Genomic DNA, 18,574 nt, shown 5'->3' with positions numbered 1-18,574 from the left:
TACGGGATGTTATAAGGGATGGTTATAAGGGATGTTATAAGAGATGTTATAAGGGATGTTATAAGGGATGGTTATAAGGGATGTTATAAGGGATGTTATAAGGGATGGTTATACGGGATGGTTATAAGGGATGGTTATAAGGGATGGTTATAAGGGATGTTATAAGGGATGGTTATAAGGGATGTTATAAGGGATGGCCATTCAACATGTAAGTTACTTGTTGCAGAGAAAAAGGAGACAGGCCATCTTTTGTCCCTCTTTTGTCAGGGAAGAATGCTTTCTAATCTGTTGCTGTAAGGACTGTGGGAACTGTGTGTAAAAGTACCACTCTCCTTCCACATCAGTCAGTGGAAACAGGTTGCCCCCTCCCTGGCTCTTATTGTGTCGGCTACTTGCCTGCCTGCCGGGTATAGTCTTGAGACAATTCAAACGTTTCCTCTCTGTGATAGCTTACTAGCTGCAGCTCTCTCTTTCTGCCCTACGCCACTGCTACACCCTTCAGTCACTCCTTCTCCCCCCCCCCCCCCCCCCCGCTGAAGATGGACTGGCTGTCATTCACTCTCCTCTCATGGCCACACCCACTTCCCACGTTGTTGTTAAAGTTAAAGTTTTAGTGTTGTTTCTATGTGTTTTTGTTGGTTACATTTTTTGACTTATATTAATAGTAGGTTTGATCTGTGCACCTCTTTGTTTGTGTGTGTGTGTGTCTCTGACTGTCCCCAGAAAGAGTATTGCTCCTGTTCTCTTGGCTGTGGTGGACTATGAGAGACATAAGGTCGTTAGGAACGCTTGATGCAAACCAGATGCCTGTTTGCTTCTCTTCAGCGCTAGAGGAAAATACTAGAGGGGGGGGGGGATGAGGCAGATGTGATCCTGACAGAGTAAAGCAGATGTGATATCTGTTTATGTAAATTAAGGTTTAGACGTTTCCCGTCATTTACGCAGGGGCTGTTTTCTCTTCTGTAAAAAAAACTGGATGGAGAAAAGGAATGCAAATTGGCCACAGAAGAAATGGCAACTTAGCTTTCGGTTCTTCATCAGCCTCTTGCTGTTTTATTGATATATATTTCCCCCTCTCTTTACCTACTCCTACACACTCTAACCCCATATGTGTTATTAGTAACAGTGAGTGGGGATCTGTCTATATTCAGTCAGGCCAGCATGGCTTTGCAATGGGATGATTCCCATGTTTTCTTCTATAATCTGCTGGTGTTGTTGTCAAGAACCAGCTGGCCAGGTTGGCTAGCTGTTAAATTGTTGTCATGACATTGTGACCTTTGGACTGCCATGTCAGAGGAGGGTCGGTCGGCCGAGGCCTCAATGTTAAATCCTTCTTAACAAACAGACATAAAGAACAAGGGTTCCTGTCAGCCTACTGCACAGAATACCAGGGCAGAGTTCAGCATGGAACAACGTTGTGGAACCTACATATAAGAATATATCTCTCTGACATGTAGAATCAGGAATCACGTCCGCTTTATTCTTGCAACGTTTGTCTTGTGAACGTAGCCCTGTCAGCACAGCCCTGGCTGTGTACAACGTTGGCTTATTTCACAGCCATCTCCTCATTTGAGCTTGAAATAGTATATGGAGGGATGCCTGAGTTCCTCCTCCTACTGTTTCTGTTGTTTCCTCTACAGTGTTTCAACGATAAGACATGTCAGTGTCTAAACACACACTTTTTTTCTGGAAACCCACTCTTCTCAGCGCACAGCTTAGGTTTTTTCTGGAAACCCACTCTTCTCAGCGCACAGCTTAGTTTTTTTCTGGAAACCCACTCTTCTCAGCGCACAGCTTAGGTTTTTTCTGGAAACCCACTCTTCTCAGCGCACAGCTTAGGTTTTTTCTGGAAACCCACTCTTCTCAGCGCACAGCTTAGGTTTTTTCTGGAAACCCACTCTTCTCAGCGCACAGCTTAGGTTTTTTCTGGAAACCCACTCTTCTCAGCGCACAGCTTAGGTTTTTTCTGGAAACCCACTCTTCTCAGCGCACAGCTTAGGTTTTTTCTGGAAACCCACTCTTCTCAGCGCACAGCTTAGGTTTTTTCTGGAAACCCACTCTTCTCAGCGCACAGCTTAGGTTTTTTCTGGAAACCCACTCTTCTCAGCGCACAGCTTAGGTTTTTTCTGGAAACCCACTCTTCTCAGCGCACAGCTTAGGTTTTTTCTGGAAACCCACTCTTCTCAGCGCACAGCTTAGGTTTTTTCTGGAAACCCACTCTTCTCAGCGCACAGCTTAGGTTTTTTCTGGAAACCCACTCTTCTCAGCGCACAGCTTAGGTTTTTTCTGGAAACCCACTCTTCTCAGCGCACAGCTTAGGTTTTTTCTGGAAACCCACTCTTCTCAGCGCACAGCTTAGGTTTTTTCTGGAAACCCACTCTTCTCAGCGCACAGCTTAGGTTTTTTCTGGAAACCCACTCTTCTCAGCGCACAGCTTAGGTTTTTTCTGGAAACCCACTCTTCTCAGCGCACAGCTTAGGTTTTTTCTGGCTGAATCTGAGATAGGTTTAGAAGCTGGCTCACAGTGTCCAGAGGGGCTAAGGAAAGGCATCTGAAAGAGGGGTAAAGGGGAGGTGAGGAATGGGGGAAGCTTTGTAGTAGATGGGAGGAGGGATACTAGTGATATGAAGAACAAGGTCAAGCTCTCTCCAGGGTGGACGGACAGCTTTTGTCTTTTAGCATTGGGCAACCAAGTTAAAATGGCAGGCCTTTTTAGGGTTTTCTGGCGGCTGTTTACAAGTGCACCTGTGAAATGTAGCTGGCCCTCTACTTAAAGCCCTGAAAAATATATGAGCTCAGATCCTCTTAAACAAGCTGTTCAGCACTCACTGCTCTGCTTTGCCAAGGGCAAAAGGGTTTATTATACTGTTGCTATGGGGGGGGGCAAAGAAATCACAGTTTAAATTCCTCTTTCAGAGGCAGAGAGACGCAATCATCAATGTATATTTATGTCTGTGTAGACTTTCTCCTCACCTAACTAAACTAATCTGTCTCCACAATGTAGGCATAACACATTTTCATTTACCTGAAGTTTATAGCTGCACAGTTGGTAGCTAGCTCAGAACTGAGTCTCGTCACAATAAGGAACAACATCTTGTCAAATAACATACAGGGGATCATGTCTCGTGGTCATGTGTGGTGTTTATTTCTCTGTGCTGCACGGTGCTGCACACAGGGACAGAGGTTTGCTGGAGACATGTTTGAAAGGAGCTTAAGTGCTCTAAGATGTCTAAGATGTCTCACAGTGGCTGTTAGTGAGATTAGCAGAGCATCCAGGCCACAGCCGCTCATGATCCAGAAACAAACCCCACTATCAAAGTCGGGTAGTAAAGACACCGCTAGCCTGCTCTGTTTGTGTGATGTTGCCAAATCCTATGGTCACTGTCAAGACAACACAAACATGTCCGGGACCAGGATAGGGAAACTGTGCTATCTTGTGTGGTATTCTATGCAGCATCAAGCAGGTGCCCTTGTTCTCTAAGTCATCACGTGTCAATGATCATAGGAGTTGAACAGACAGAGGAAACCAATCAGAGACTAGGCTAAGACAGTGCACCTGGAGCTTCTATCTATCTATCTATCTATCTATCTATCTATCTATCTATCTATCTATCTATCTATCTATCTATCTATCTATCTATCTATCTATCTATCTATCTATCTATCTATCTATCTATCTATCTATCTATCTATCTATCTATCTATCTATCTATCTATCTATCTATCTATCTATCTATCTATCTATCTATCTATCTACCTACCTACCTACCTACCTACCTACCTACCTACCTACCTACCTACCTACCTACCTACCTACCTACCTACCTATCTATCTATCTATCTATCTATCTATCTATCTATCTATCTATCTATCTATCTATCTATCTATCTATCTATCTATCTATCTATCTATCTATCTATCTATCTATCTGTCTGTCTGTCTGTCTGTCTGTCTGTCTGTCTGTCTGTCTGTCTGTCTGTCTGTCTGTCTGTCTGTCTGTCTGTCTGTCTGTCTGTCTGTCTGTCTGTCTGTCTGTCTGTCTGTCTGTCTGTCTGTCTGTCTGTCTGTCTGTCTGTCTGTCTGTCTGTCTGTCTGTCTGTCTGTCTGTCTGTCTGTCTGTCTGTCTGTCTGTCTGTCTGTCTGTCTGTCTGTCTGTCTGTCTGTCTGTCTGTCTGTCTGTCTGTCTGTCTGTCTGTCTGTCTGTCTGTCTAATCTATCTATCTATAGACACACCTACTCATTCCAGGGTTTTTCTTTATTTGTAATATTTTCTACATTGTAGAGTAATAGTGAAGACATCAAAACTATGAAATGACACATGGAATCATGTAGTAACCAAAAAGTGTTAAACTAATCAAAATATATTTTATATTTGAGATTCTTCAAAGTAGCCACCCTTTGCTTTGATGAAATCTTTGCACACGCTTGACATTCTCTCAACCAGCTTCATGAGGTAGTCACCTGGAATGCATTTCAATTAACAGGTGTGCCTTGTTAAAAGTTAATTTGTAGAATTTCTTTCCTTCTTAATGCGTTTGAGCCAATCAGTTGTGTTGTGACAAGGTAGGGTTGGTATACAGAAGATATCCCTATTTGGTAAAAGACCAAGTCCATATTATGGGAAGAACAGCTCAAATAAGCAATGAGAAATGACAGTCCATCATTACTTTAAGACATGAAGGTCAGCCAATCTGGAACATTTCAAGGACTTTGAAAGTTTCTTCAAGTGCAGTGGCAAAAACCATCAAGCGCTATGATGAAACTGGCTCTCATGAGGACCGCCACAGGAAAGGAAGACCCAGAGTTACCTCTGCTGCAGAGGAAAAGTTCATTAGAGTTAACTGCACCTCAGATTGCAGCCCAAATATATGATTCACAGAGTTCAAGTAACTGACTCATCTCAACATCAACTGTTCAGAGGAGACTGCGTGAATCATGATCGAATTGCTGCGAAGACACCAATAAGAAGAAGAGACTTGCTTGGGCCAAGAAACACGAGCAACAGACATTACACTTATGGAAATCTGTCCTTTGGTCTGATGAGTCCAAATCTCCAGGCTGTGTAAGGGCTATTTAACCAAGAAGGATAGTGATGGAGTGCTGCATCAGATGACCTTGCCTCCACAATCACCCGACCTCAACCCAATTGAGATGGTTTGGGAGGAGTTAGACCGCAGAGTGAAGAAAAAGGAGCCAACAAGTGCTCAGCATATGCATTCCTCGTGAAGCTGGTTGAGAGAATGCCAAGAGTGTGCAAAGCTGACATCAAGGCAAAGAGTGGCTACTTTGAAGAATCTCCAATATAACATAGATTTTGATTTGTTTAATGCTTTTTTGGTTATTACATGATTCCATATGTGTTATTTCATAGTTTTGATGTTTTCACTATTATTCAACATTGTAGAAAATAGTAAAAATAAAGAAAAACCCTTGAATGAGTAGCTGTGTCCAAACTTTTGACTGGTACTGTATCTAGCCAGCCTGCAGCAGCGCTTTCACTGGACCCGTCTAACTGGGTACAGACACACTTCAGGCATGAATGGAAACTTGTGGTGAAATGTAGCTGCTCTGTCGGTTTTCTGTGTGCTGCAGAGAATGACTTGCTTTGTGTAAAAAAACATTGTCATGAAGAAAAACAAAAAATCACACCGAATACAAACATACACATACAGTTGAAGTCGGAGGTTTGCGTACACCTTAGCCAAATACATTTAAACTCAGATTTTCACAATTCCTGACATTTAATCCAAGTAAAAAGTCTTAGGTCAGTTAGGATCACCATTTTATTTTAAGAATGTGAAATGTCAGAATTATAGTAGAGATAATAATTTATTTCAGCTTTTATTTCTTTCATCACATTCCCAGTGGGTCAGCAGTTTACGTACACTCAATTAGTATTTGGTAGCATTGCCTTTAAATTGTTTAACTTGGGTCAAACGTTTCGGGTAGCCTTCCACAAGCTTCCCACAATAAATTGGGTGAATTTTGGCCCATTCCTCCTGACAGAGCTGGTGTAACTGAGTCAGGTTTGTAGGCCTCCTTGCTCGCACACCCCTTTTCAGTTCTGCCCACAAATAGTATAGTATAGAGGTAAGGGCTTTGTGATGGCCACTCCAATATATTGACTTTGTTGTCCTTAAGCCATTTTGCCACAACTTTGGAAGTATGCTTGAGGTCATTGTCCATTAAGAAGACCCATTTGAACCAAGCTTTAAGTGTCTTGAGATGTTGCTTCAATATATCCACATAATTTTCCTACCTCATGATGCCATCTATTTTGTGAAGTTCCCCAGTCCCTCCTGCAGCAAAGCAACCCCACAACATGATGCTGCCACCCCCGCTCTTCACTGTTGGGATGGTGTTCTTCGGCTTGCAAGCCTCACCCTTTTTCCTTCAAACATAACGATGGTCATTATGGCCAAACAGTTCTGTTTTTGTTTCATCAGACCAAAAAGTACGATCTTTGTCCCCATGTTCAGTTGCAAACCGTAGTCTGGCTTTTTTATGGTGGTTTTGGAGCAGTGGCATCTTCCTTGCTGAGCGGCCTTTCAGGTTATGTCGATATAGGACTCGTCTTACTGTGGATATAGATACTTTTGTACCTGTTTCCTCCAGCATCTTCACAAGGTCCTTTGCTGTTGTTCTGAGATTGATTTGCACTTTTTGCACCAAAGTACGTTCATCTCTAGGAGACAGAACACGTCTCCTTCCTGAACGGTATGATAGCTGCGTGGTCCCATGGTGTTTATACTTGTATACTATTGTTTGTACAGTTGAAAGTGGTACCTTGGCATTTGGAAATTGCTCCCAAGGATGAACCAGACTTGTAGAGGTCTACAATTTTTTTCCTAGGTCTTGGCTGATTTCTTTTCATTTTCACATGATGTCAAGCAAAGATGCACAGAGTTTGAAGGTTGGCCTTGAAATACATCCACAGGTACACCTCCAATTGACTCAAATGATGTCATTCAGCCAATCAGAAGCTTCTAATGCCATGACGTCATTTTCTGGCATTTTCCAAGCTGTTTAAAGCCACAGTCAACTTAATGTATGGGGCGGCAGCGTAGCCTAGTGGTTAGAGCGTTGGACTAGTAACCGGAAGGTTGTGAGTTCAAACCCCCGAGCTGACAAGGTACAAATCTGTCGTTCTGCCACTGAACAGGCAGTTAACCCACTGTTCCCAGGCCGTCATTGACAATAAGAATGTGTTCTTAACTGACTTGCCTGGTTAAATAAAGGTTAAAAAAAAGTTTACTTCTGACCCACTGGAATTGTGATACAGTGAATTGTATTTGAAATAATCTGTCTGTAAACAATTGTTGGAAAAATGTATTGTGTCATGCAGTGGTTAGAGTGTTGGACTAGTAACCAGAAGGTTGCAAGTTCAAACCCCTGAGCTGACAAGGTACAAATCTGTCGTTCTTCCCCTGAACAGGCAGTTAACCCACTGTTCCTAGGCTGTCATTGAAAATAAGAACTTGCCAAAACTGTAGTTTTTAACAGGAAATTTGTGGAGAGGTTCAAAAGTGAGTTTGTAAACTTCTGACTTCAACTGTATGTGCAAAAACAGCATTATTGTTTGCCACATGGGCTGAAACTGCACCATTTTGTTTCTCTCCGTAGCTCACACACTTTCAATATTTAAAGTGAAATCATTCGATTTTCCATTGGGTTGATGATGGGGCTTGATAATTGATTGTTTTTTTCAAGATGAGTGATGAGAAGAGAATCGTCAAATCCCTCGGGTATCTCACTCCACCCCCATCTGCCATGTGTTGAAATATGCAGACAGGTGGATTCAAAGTACATTTACATTGTAATACTTCTGACAGCCATCTTTCTAGCTCTGCCCACAACTTCCGGACTTGATAGCATTCCCAGAATACATGGATTATTGAGTCTTTTTTGTTTTACACTAAAGACATGACTCTGCCGTTGTGCTGTTGAATTTGTGCATTTTGTCTCTTGTTTCATACTTTAGTTTGTACTGGATTAAGTGTACATTTTCGTTAATTGTAATTTCGTTAGTTATTCCCCAACTATCCCTACATCTTGTGTCTCTAACCCTGTCTCTCTCTCTCTCTCTCTCTCTCTCTCTCTCTCTCTCTCTCTCTCTCTCCGTCTATCTAACTGAGGATATACAGAATTGCATTGTGTTTTCTTTGCGTGAAAATACTTTCCCGGTTATAGTTTGTCTTTTCTCCCTGCATGCTTACGGTCAATATATGATTTTCAGATGTCAGTAAAATATATGACTGACTAGTTTGTTTCAAATCTATATTTTGAGATGCCAGGTACAATATGCTGCCCACTTGAAATAGTAGGCTTGTGATTTAGTATTATATAATATAATTATATAATAATTGTATTTTCAGTGCAGTGTACATAGTGTAACTGCAAGACATAGCTCACATCAACTTCCCTCCCTTTGCCTGTCTGGTCTTTTGATCCCCTTCACCTCTGCTAGGCATCTACTTTACACTTCTGTCTGCTGTTTTGGCACAGTCAGGATTCAGGAACTGTCTCATGTGTTGTTAGTGTAACATTAGCATTTCTTGTAAACCACTAAGTCTTGCCCGACTGAGTAAAACTGAGAAGATGGAGAGAAACGTTTGTGTGCATTAGGCCAATAAGTGAATTAATCATACATTAAAGCCAATACAGGCGGGTTAAATTATTCAAATTCTTGGTAGTTTGTTCAACAGAAAAGTGAAACAGAGGAAATTGTAGCCAGCGTAGCTATATAAATTGTTTTATGCAGCTGAGCTGATTCGCAAATTTGTTTAAAAAAAATTACTAACCCTGTCTTTCTCCATCTGTCTATCTAGCTGAGGAGGACGGTGTGTGGGAGAGCGGCCTGTCCTATGAGTGCAGGACGCTCCTGTTCAAAGCCATCCACAACCTGCTGGAGCGCTGTCTCATGAACCGCAGCTTCGTGCGCATCGGCAAGTGGTTCGTCAAGCCCTACGAGAAGGATGAGAAGCCCATTAATAAGAGGTAAGATGCTCCTACTCACTCCTCCAGTTCTCTCCTTCTTCCTTCCCCTCTCCCCAGTGTCGACAGTCCTCCAGTTCTCTCCTTCTTCCTTCCCCTCTCCCAGTGTCGACAGTCCTTCAGTTCTCTCCTTCTTCCTTCCCCTCTCCCCAGTGTCGACAGTCCTCCAGTTCTCTCCTTCTTCCTTCCCCTCTCCCCAGTGTCGACAGTCCTCCAGTTCTCTCCTTCTTCCTTCCCCTCTCCCAGTGTCGACAGTCCTTCAGTTCTCTCCTTCTTCCTTCCCCTCTCCCCAGTGTCGACAGTCCTCCAGTTCTCTCCTTCTTCCTTCCCCTCTCCCCAGTGTCGACAGTCCTTCAGTTCTCTCCTTCTTCCTTCCCCTCTCCCAGTGTCGACAGTCCTCCAGTTCTCTCCTTCTTCCTTCCCCTCTCCCAGTGTCGACAGTCCTCCAGTTCTCTCCTTCTTCCTTCCCCTCTCCCAGTGTCGACAGTCCTCCAGTTCTCTCCTTCTTCCTTCCCCTCTACCACTGAAGGATAGAATAAAGATCGATTGAATACATCTATTAATAGTTCAAGAACGTCTGATTTGTGCTTCATTTACACTTGGGTGCTGTGCTCTTTTAATCAATCAGATAAGTACCCCTCTCTTATTACTCCCTTTCCAGGTAGATTTAGTCCTGAGCCCAATGCCCACTCTGTCCCCATAGAGAAGTGTGTTTTCTGCATTGGTTAAATAAAGTTGTGAAGGTTTTGAATTGGAGAGCAGGGCTACAGACCCGTTCTTTCTATCCTGTTGGCTGTACTTCCTGGAAGTGTGTTGCCGAGCCGCAGCAGTGACTGAGCCGTCCCCTCTATCTGGTGGGGAGGATTTGTCTCTGTCAGTGTCTGGCCTCTGATAAGCGAAGGAGGCACACAGCTGCTGAGGAGTAAACAACCGAGGTGGTGACACTTGGTGCTCCTCGCTACCCTAGTCAAAATATCTTGTAGGATTAGTGATTTTTTCAATAGAATCCTATAGGATTCTCACAATCCTATAGGATTTTGTAACACCTCTATCAGAATCCTATTGGACTACTTTTTTCCTATTGGAAATAAAAAGTGATCCTATAGGATTCTTGTAGTCCTATAGGATATTGTGTCACCTGTATCACCTATTGGAATCCTATTAGACTACTTGGATAAATAATGCCACTTGAATAATGTTTACATATCTTACATTACCCATATCATATGTATATACTATATTTTATACCATCTATTGCACCTTGCCTATGCTGCTCGGCCATCGCTCATCCATATAGTTACATGTGAATATTCTCATTCACCCCTTTAGATTTGTGTGTATTAGGTAGTTGTTGTGTAATTGTTAGATTACTTGTTATATTACTGCATTGTCAGAACTAGAAGCACAAGCATTTAGCTATAATCGCATTAACATCTGCTAACCATGTGTATGTGACATTTTTTTTAAAATTTAATTTGACTACTCTAGCTAAGAAACTACTGCCACATTTTGCCTGTCAGCTGACTAGCTAGCTAATTTGTAGCCATTTTGTATCTCATTTTTTAGTCAATGTATTGTTATAGGAGATGAGAAATGTTTATCTTGTTTGTTTTTGCTAAATATACTGTATGTGCCTTATTGTAGGCAAGTCAAAACATTTTATTTTCTTTTCTGGTTGATCATCAAAATAAATCAAGCACATCATGTTTTTGGACTCATTCAGCAGGTCTTACCCAATTAAGTAGAATACGAATGGAAATGAATGTGGAAAATTCAATTTATATCTAAAACATAAGTAGAAAATGATGCTGTTACTGCTTCCCGTTGACAATACATTTTGATAAACACCCCAATGTCAAAACACAGTTTTGAAGTTTCCAAATCAATAAACAGTTTGTGATATATTGAAAACATAAACATAAAATGTACTACCTACACATACATGTGCTAAACTAGTAATCATATTACTTGTATTTGTTTTAAACAAGCACCTTATGAACTGCATATGCACCAAAAACCCTGTTGTTTTGACAAATAGCAATTAATCACTCATATTGGGCTCCCGAGTGGCGCAGCGGTCTAATGCACTGCATATCACTGCTAGAGGCGTCACTACAGACCCTGGTTAAATTCCAGGCTGTATCACAACTGGCCGTGATTGGGAGCCCCATAGGGCGGTGCACAATTGGCCCAGCGTCGTCTGGGTTAGGGTTTGACCAGGGGTAGGCCGTCATTGTAAATAAGAATTTGTTCTCAACTGGACTAGCCTAGTTAAATAAATAATTCAATAAATAAATATTGGTAAGGGGGGAAGTCAGGTTGTAGGCACAGCTGAAACTAACACAACTCAAAACCACATGGAAACTGGAAATATCTGCTGAAGACAAGCTACATTTTGGAATGATTCATTTTGATTTGGAGGTCGCCGAAATAGAAACCCTTTTTTGTCAATCACTCATATTGATATCACGTTGAAATCTATAGAATGAGAGGGGGAGCCGGGTTACAAGTCCTGTTCAAACTGACCTTACTGAAAAAAAACACATAATCTTGGAATAATATGTACAGTACCAGTCAAAAGTTTGCAAACACCTACTAAGGGTTTTTCTTTATTTTTTTTACTATTTTCAACATTGTAGAATAATAGTGAAGACATCGACACAATGAAATAACACACATGGAATCATGTAGTTATCAAAAAAGTGTTAAACAAATGTAAATATTTAATATTTGAGATTCTTCAAAGTAGCCACCCTTTGCCTTGATGACAGCTTTGCACACTCTTGGCGTTCTCTCAACCAGCTTCCCCTGGAATGATTTTCCAACACTCTTGAAGGAGTTCACACAACACATATGCTCAGCACTTGTTGGCTGCTTTTTCCTTCACTCTGCGGTCCATCTCATCGCAAACCATCTCAATTGGATTGAAGTCGGGTGATTGTGGAAGCCAGGTCATCTGATGCAGCACTCCATCACTCTGCTTCTTGGTCAAATAGCCCTTACACAGCCTGGAGGTGTGGTGGGTCATTGTCCTGTTGGAAAAACAAATGATAGTCCCACAAATCAAAACAAAATCTCTAATTTGGACTCATCAGACCAAAGGACAGATTTCCACCAGTCTAAAGTTCATTGCTCGTGTTTCTTGGCCCCAGCAAGTCTCTTCTTCTTATTGGTGTGTCCTTTAGTAGTGGTATCTTTGCAGGAATTTGACCATGAAGGCCTAATTCACGCAGTCTCCTCTGGACAGTTGATGTTGAGATGTGTCTGTTACTTGAACTCTGTGAAGCATTTATTTGGGCTGCAGTCTGAGATTCAGTTAACTCTAATTAACTTATCCTCTGCAGCAGAGGTAACTCTGGGTCTTCCTTTCCTGTGGCGGTCCTCATGAGAGCCAGTTTCATCATAGCGCTTGATGGTTATTGCCACTGCACTTGAAGAAACTTTCAAAGTCCTTAAAATTTTCCAGATTGACTGACCTTTGTATCTCAAAGTAATGATGGACTGTTGTTTCTCTTTGCTTATTTGAGCTGTTCTTCCCATAATATGGACTTGGTCTTTTACCAAATAGGGATATCTTCTGTATACCAACCCTACCTTGTCACAACACAACTGATTGGCTCAAACGCATTAAGAAGGAAAGAAGGAAAGAAATTCCACAAATTAACTTTTAACAAGGCACACCTGTTAATTGAAAGTGGTTGAGAGAATGTCAAGCGTGTGCAAAGATTTCATCAAGGCAAAGGGTGGCTACTTTGAAGAATCTCAAATATTGAATATATTGTCATTTGTTTTTAACATTTGTTTTGGTTACTACATGATTCCATGTGTAATTTCATAGTTTTGATGTCTTCACTATTATTCTACAGTGTTGAAAATAGTAAAATGAAGAAAAATCCTTGAATAAGTTGGTGTGTCCAAACTTTTGACTGGTACTCTATATCACTGGTTAGAGGACAACTTGTAGAATAATGTTGGATTGTTGCATTTTGTTTCAAGTGGGTTGCCGACGCAGAAAGTTAAACACAACACTACTTTGTTAATCACTCATGTCGGTCTCAATTTGAAATCAATAGAGCGGTGGCCAATGTTTGTGTAGCTCTGTTTTAACTAACACTATTCAAAGGCCACAGTGAAATTGAAAATAATTCATGCATCACTGAGAATTTGCTGAAGACAGTCATCTGAATTCTACAATGTTGGATGGAGGTTTTTTGAGGCTGTTGAAACAGGGAGGAAAACAAATCAGTTGCTTTGTTGTTTAATTTCAACAAATCAAGACCAGCTATAGGATATCAACATTGACAAGTGTTGGCTGTTATTTGAGCGAATTTTATACAGAAAGGACTCCGAATTTTCCCTGCCATTTGAGTTTGAAAATGATAGAGTTCTGAAGTCCTAAAACCGCCGATGCGTATGACAAATCCATTAATATTGATCGGTTTAAAGCATTCGATTGTGTCTACAGACCCCAAACCAATCCAGATATAGCATGCATCGGTCAGAAAATGGACTAAAAATACCTGATAGTTTATGACAACTGATGCTTCCTCTCCGTCTGTCCCGAACTGCATGTAACTGTGTTGACAGTCAATGATCTGCAAGTCATTTTGCATGCGGAGCCAACCCCAGGCAATATCAGTAGCCTAGTGAAACTGCGCACTGTACCCAGCATCGATATTCAGGTAGGCGGCCTGAATATCGCTTATGTATTTCTGAGTTGAAGCGTGTGCAGCCTAATGAGAGAAATGGCAGTCAGTGTGTTGTGGTGAGCAGCCCAGAGCAGGGATTGAAAGGCAAATGAGGAATGATTGATAAGAGACCCTAACTAACTAGCTAGGGGAGACAGGAGCTCTGTTCCGGCTCAACGTGGTGTCACAGTGCAGTCATCCCATGGCATTGTGTGTTTTTGTTTTTGTACTAGCTAAATGTCTCACATGTTGTTGCCAGAAACCCCAGGACAGCAGTCGGGTGACAGGCAGGCAGCATTGTGAAAGCTGAGAGCTACTGGCTAGCTGGCTGGTTAGGGCCACAGGATGGTGGTGGTTGGTTCTATGGTTAGTTGTTTCACCCATTCAGTGCTACTGTGGTAACATCCATAGTTTATTATCTGGTGGTTGGTTCTATGGTTAGTTGTTTCACCCATTCAGTGCTACTGTGGTAACATCCATAGTTTATTATTTGGTGGTTGGTTCTATGGTTAGTTGTTTCACCCATTCAGTGCTACTGTGGTAACATCCATAGTTTATTATCTGGTGGTTGGTTCTATGGTTAGTTGTTTCACCCATTCAGTGCTACTGTGGTAACATCCATAGTTTATTATCTGGTGGTTGGTTCTATGGTTAGTTGTTTCACCCATTCAGTGCTGCTGTGGTAACATCCATAGTTTATTATCTGGTGGTTGGTTCTATGGTTAGTTGTTTCACCCATTCAGTGCTGCTGTGGTAACATCCATAGTTTATTATCTGGTGGTTGGTTCTATGGTTAGTTGTTTCACCCATTCAGTGCTGCTGTGGTAACATCCATAGTTTATTATCTGGTGGTTGGTTCTATGGTTAGTTGTTTCACCCATTCAGTGCTGCTGTGGTAACATCCATAGTTTATTATCTGGTGGTTGGTTCTATGGTTAGTTGTTTCACCCATTCAGTGCTACTGTGGTAACATCCATAGTTTATTATCTGGTGGTTGGTTCTATGGTTAGTTGTTTCACCCATTCAGTGCTGCTGTGGTAACATCCATAGTTTATTATCTGGTGGTTGGTTCTATGGTTAGTTGTTTCACCCATTCAGTGCTGCTGTGGTAACATCCATAGTTTATTATCTGGTGGTTGGTTCTATGGTTAGTTGTTTCACCCATTCAGTGCTGCTGTGGTAACATCCATAGTTTATTATCTGATGGTTGTTTTGCTTTTCATTTGATGGCTGTTGATGATCACATCAGAGGTTCCATCCCAGACAGTCTTTTTAAAGCCCCTGAAATATCCCCTCTTTCTTACCAAAAAGCACAAAGTTTTAATTGCTTGTACACAATGGCTTAATTTCATATAACTAATAATCATACTAATACCCTTAGTCTAGTGTGGTGGCCACACGGCAGCCCTGCTCTCTCTCTATTTCTGCAGGCTGAGAAGACCCAGGCCCCAGTCGAGGAAAAGGAACAATGAGGTTTCCTCAGTCAGCCCTGGAATTCACAGCCAGCCAAGCCAAGCCCTCTCTCTCTCCAGTCTCCACTCCCTGTGCTACACAGAGACAGAGACAGGGACAGGGTATAAATAGATCTACAGCTACCAAGAAAGAAACCAGCCATGTTCTCCTTAGGATGTTGTTGTTGTTCTTCACTCAGGACTTTGTTCCTCTTCCGGCCAGGCCGCCGCGGAGGCCGGGGTTGTATTCATTAGACACCAAACGGAATAAACAGAACTGGAACAGGGAGGGACTACCTTGACTTGTCCAATAAGAATCGCTTGTTTTCGCTTTCCGTTTGAAAATGATTCAATAGCAGGTTAGTGTTTTTTTGTCATGAATCTTGTTCTGGAGGCAGCTCTGCAGAGAGGTCACTAGCTGCCACAGCCACAGTCATGAAATCAGATTTGAACCTTAACCTTAACCACACTGCTAACCATAATGCCATCGCTGCAACTCCCCAACAGGCTTGGGTGAGGCGAAGGTCGAGTCATGCATCCTCCGAAACATCACCCACCAAACCACCCTTCTTAACACCCGCCCGCTTAATCCAGAAGCCAGCTGCACCAATGTGTCGGAGGAAACACCGCTCAACTGACGACTGCTGTCAGCCTGCAGGTGCCCGGCCCGCCACAAGGAGTCGCTAGAGCACAATGAGTCAAGTAAAGCCCCCCCCCCCGACCAAACCATCCCCTATCCCGGACGACACTGGGCCAATTGTGTGCCGCCCTATGGGACTCCCGGTCATGGCCGGTTATGACACAGCCTGGGATCGAACCCCTGCGATGCAGTGCCTTAGACCGCTGAGCCACTCGGGAGGCCCAGCGCATGGTGTTTTAATGATGTGCCCGGTCAGAACAGCTCGTCTATCTGGGGGATAATGTTCTTAAAGAGGTGGTCTTGTACAGTTTTTAACTACACTTCAAGTCGCTTATTATCTTTTCTATTTAAGAGAAAAGACTGTTGTTTGAGATGTTAGTCTGTTAGGTACACACAGTGCTTAGCTGCTGCTCAGGTTAGTGTTAAGACAGAGAGAAGGAGCTCTTTGCTTTACCTCCCCAGTGGCCAGCTCCACGTCTCCCAGCTCTGTGGGTTTTTCACCATGGAGCCATTTAGGTTTGTCCCAGAGGAGCCACCGTAGAGGGCTGTTTTTCCCCCAGGGAACCTCCATCCACCAGGGTGGCGATACCTTTCATCTTGTCACACACTTTGCATCATTTCCAATCATAATATCCCACTGCCCCAGTGGGTCATAGAAGTGAGATTACTTTTCTGTTCTCCTAACAACTGGTCCAGGAATGGCTGAGTTTGTTCACTCCTAATTGAATGTAGCCTGACTGTCATAGGTGTCAACTTATCCTAGATCAGTGCAAAAATGGTAGACAAGGCAGTCCGAGTGTTGTTTACCATCTCCTGTGCTCTGTGATAGTTAGGTAAGAGTGTTTATTCAGTCTTCCACTTGTGTTGAATACAAAAACTATTTTCCCAGATGACCTGGGTAAACCTGTTAGAGTACTAGGCCATGCCATGCTGTCGTCACGCTGACCGTGCTGCAATTTAAAGTCACACTCTCCCAGTCACTATAATTATCTAACATCTTACGCAAAGCAGGCTGCCTCTGACTGCAAAGTCACGCTTTCACTCTATGGGGACTTCCTCTTTTTCGTCTCACTGTCAGACAAGATGCTACAGCTGCAAACGTGTGGCACAGCATTTAGCCTATTGCTCGCACACACTTTCAAATGTGGTTGTGCTGTGGTCCTGTAAGTAGAGAAAAGTCAACATGTCGGCCACTGCTGTCACTAAGTTGCCGCAGCCAGGTCAGTCAGACCAATAGTAAACCCTTAGAGGAAGTGTGTGTTGCAGTGTGTTGCGTAGTGCAATTCTCAGGTCATTGATACCCACTAATCATCAGACAACTCTCAGCTCTAGAAGTCCTCCCAACTGCTGTTGCTATGTTCTCTATTTAGCCGGTCACTCCTCAGCTCCCCCCCTGTTATGCCTGAGTGGCGTCACCTAGGACTCTCATTGGACGCCTGTGTTGCCATTCGTCTGTGTTCGTAACCCAAAACCCAAACCTCAGCTCGTTTGAAATGCTTCCATCACCTCTCTCCAGCTCTTTCACACGCTAATGCACAGTGCACCCCCCCCCCCCCTCTCTCATTCTATCTCGGCTTTGCTTCTCTCACTCTCCCACACCCTCTTTTTCTGTCTGTGTTAGTGGTTGATTTTATGTGACCTCCCTCTTGAAGAATGTATACAGTAGATTCCAGCAGCTCTGGGTTGCTTTGTGTTGTCTGTCAGTTCCAGACATGAGACAGGGAGAGAGTGTGTTCCAGGACCTGTTTTGGTCTGTAAACCTGGTCTGGATTACCCACAGGCACCTCTACTCTGCTCCTGGAATGTGTTTGAGAGAGGGAAAGCAATGCTGCACTGTCTGTTGAGGCAGGGCAGGGGGAAGCAACGGAAGCCATTTGAAAGGGAGGGAGAGTGAGAGAGTGAGGGAAGGAGAGGAAGGGAGAGAACCTCCTCGTTGTCATGGCAGCAGGGAGATGCACCCCGGGATGGGTAACGCGTGTTTCCAAGGGGAAGGAGGATGCCTGTCCTCTATTGGTCAGCTTCAAAGAGACTTGTTTATGTTTTGTTGATCCAGGACCTAATTGGTCGCATTTTCAAAGAGCTCAGAAACTCCCTTTTAAGACACGTCAACTCCTAGCCCATGTTCAATAATATTTATACAAATTGCTTGATATGTTGCTAGATTTTGCTTGATAATTCCGCTTGATCTCAGCATATCCTTTTGAACATAGTGTTCAATAAATTGACTAAATGACACATGAAGGCGTTGACATTCAGTTTATTCTGGCTTCTGTTATATTTATAGCAGATTGATGTAACAGCTCGTCTGACTGGCAATGAGTTAATGCAATGCAGTGTGTTATGCATTGTGGCATATGCCTGTGTCCCTTTCTGCGTAGCGTGTGTTAGAAGCTAGGCGACATGGACAGATATCCATATTGCGATAAATTGACCCAGCGATACATTATGTTGCCGGGAGTTGCTAGAGCTGGGTGATTTGCTAGAGCTGGGTGAGTTGCTGGAGCTGGGTGAGCTGCTAGAGCTGGGTGAGTTGCTGGAGCTGGGTGAGCTGCTAGAGCTGGGTGAGCTGCTAGAGCTGGGTGAGTTTCTGGAGCTGGGTGAGCTGGGTGAGTTGCTAGAGCTGGGTGAGTTGCTAGAGCTGGGTGAGTTGCTGGAGCTGGGTGAGTTGCTAGAGCTGGGTGAGTTTCTGGAGCTGGGTGAGTTTCTGAGCTGGGTGAGTTGCTGGAGCTGGGTGAGTTGCTGGAGCTGGGTGAGCTGCTAGAGCTGGGTGAGTTGCTGGAGCTGGGTGAGTTGCTGGAGC

General features: G+C 43.1%; 1 protein-coding gene across 1 annotated transcript in view; it reads left to right on the top strand.

Moving 5' to 3' along the window:
• med13a (mediator complex subunit 13a) overlaps window positions 1–18,574 on the top strand; it is a 110,524-nt gene that overhangs the window by 24,802 nt on the left and 67,148 nt on the right. Inside the window, exon 3 of the mRNA XM_031826638.1 lies at window positions 8,830–8,998. Within this exon, the coding sequence (XP_031682498.1) occupies window positions 8,830–8,998 (169 nt within the window). The remainder of the gene's footprint in view (window positions 1–8,829; window positions 8,999–18,574) is intronic.

This window comes from Oncorhynchus kisutch, linkage group LG6 (genome assembly GCF_002021735.2).
Source record: "Oncorhynchus kisutch isolate 150728-3 linkage group LG6, Okis_V2, whole genome shotgun sequence".
Taxonomy (NCBI): domain Eukaryota; kingdom Metazoa; phylum Chordata; class Actinopteri; order Salmoniformes; family Salmonidae; genus Oncorhynchus; species Oncorhynchus kisutch.
Note: the sequence above shows the minus strand (reverse complement) of the source record. Positions and strands in the feature narration are given on the sequence as shown.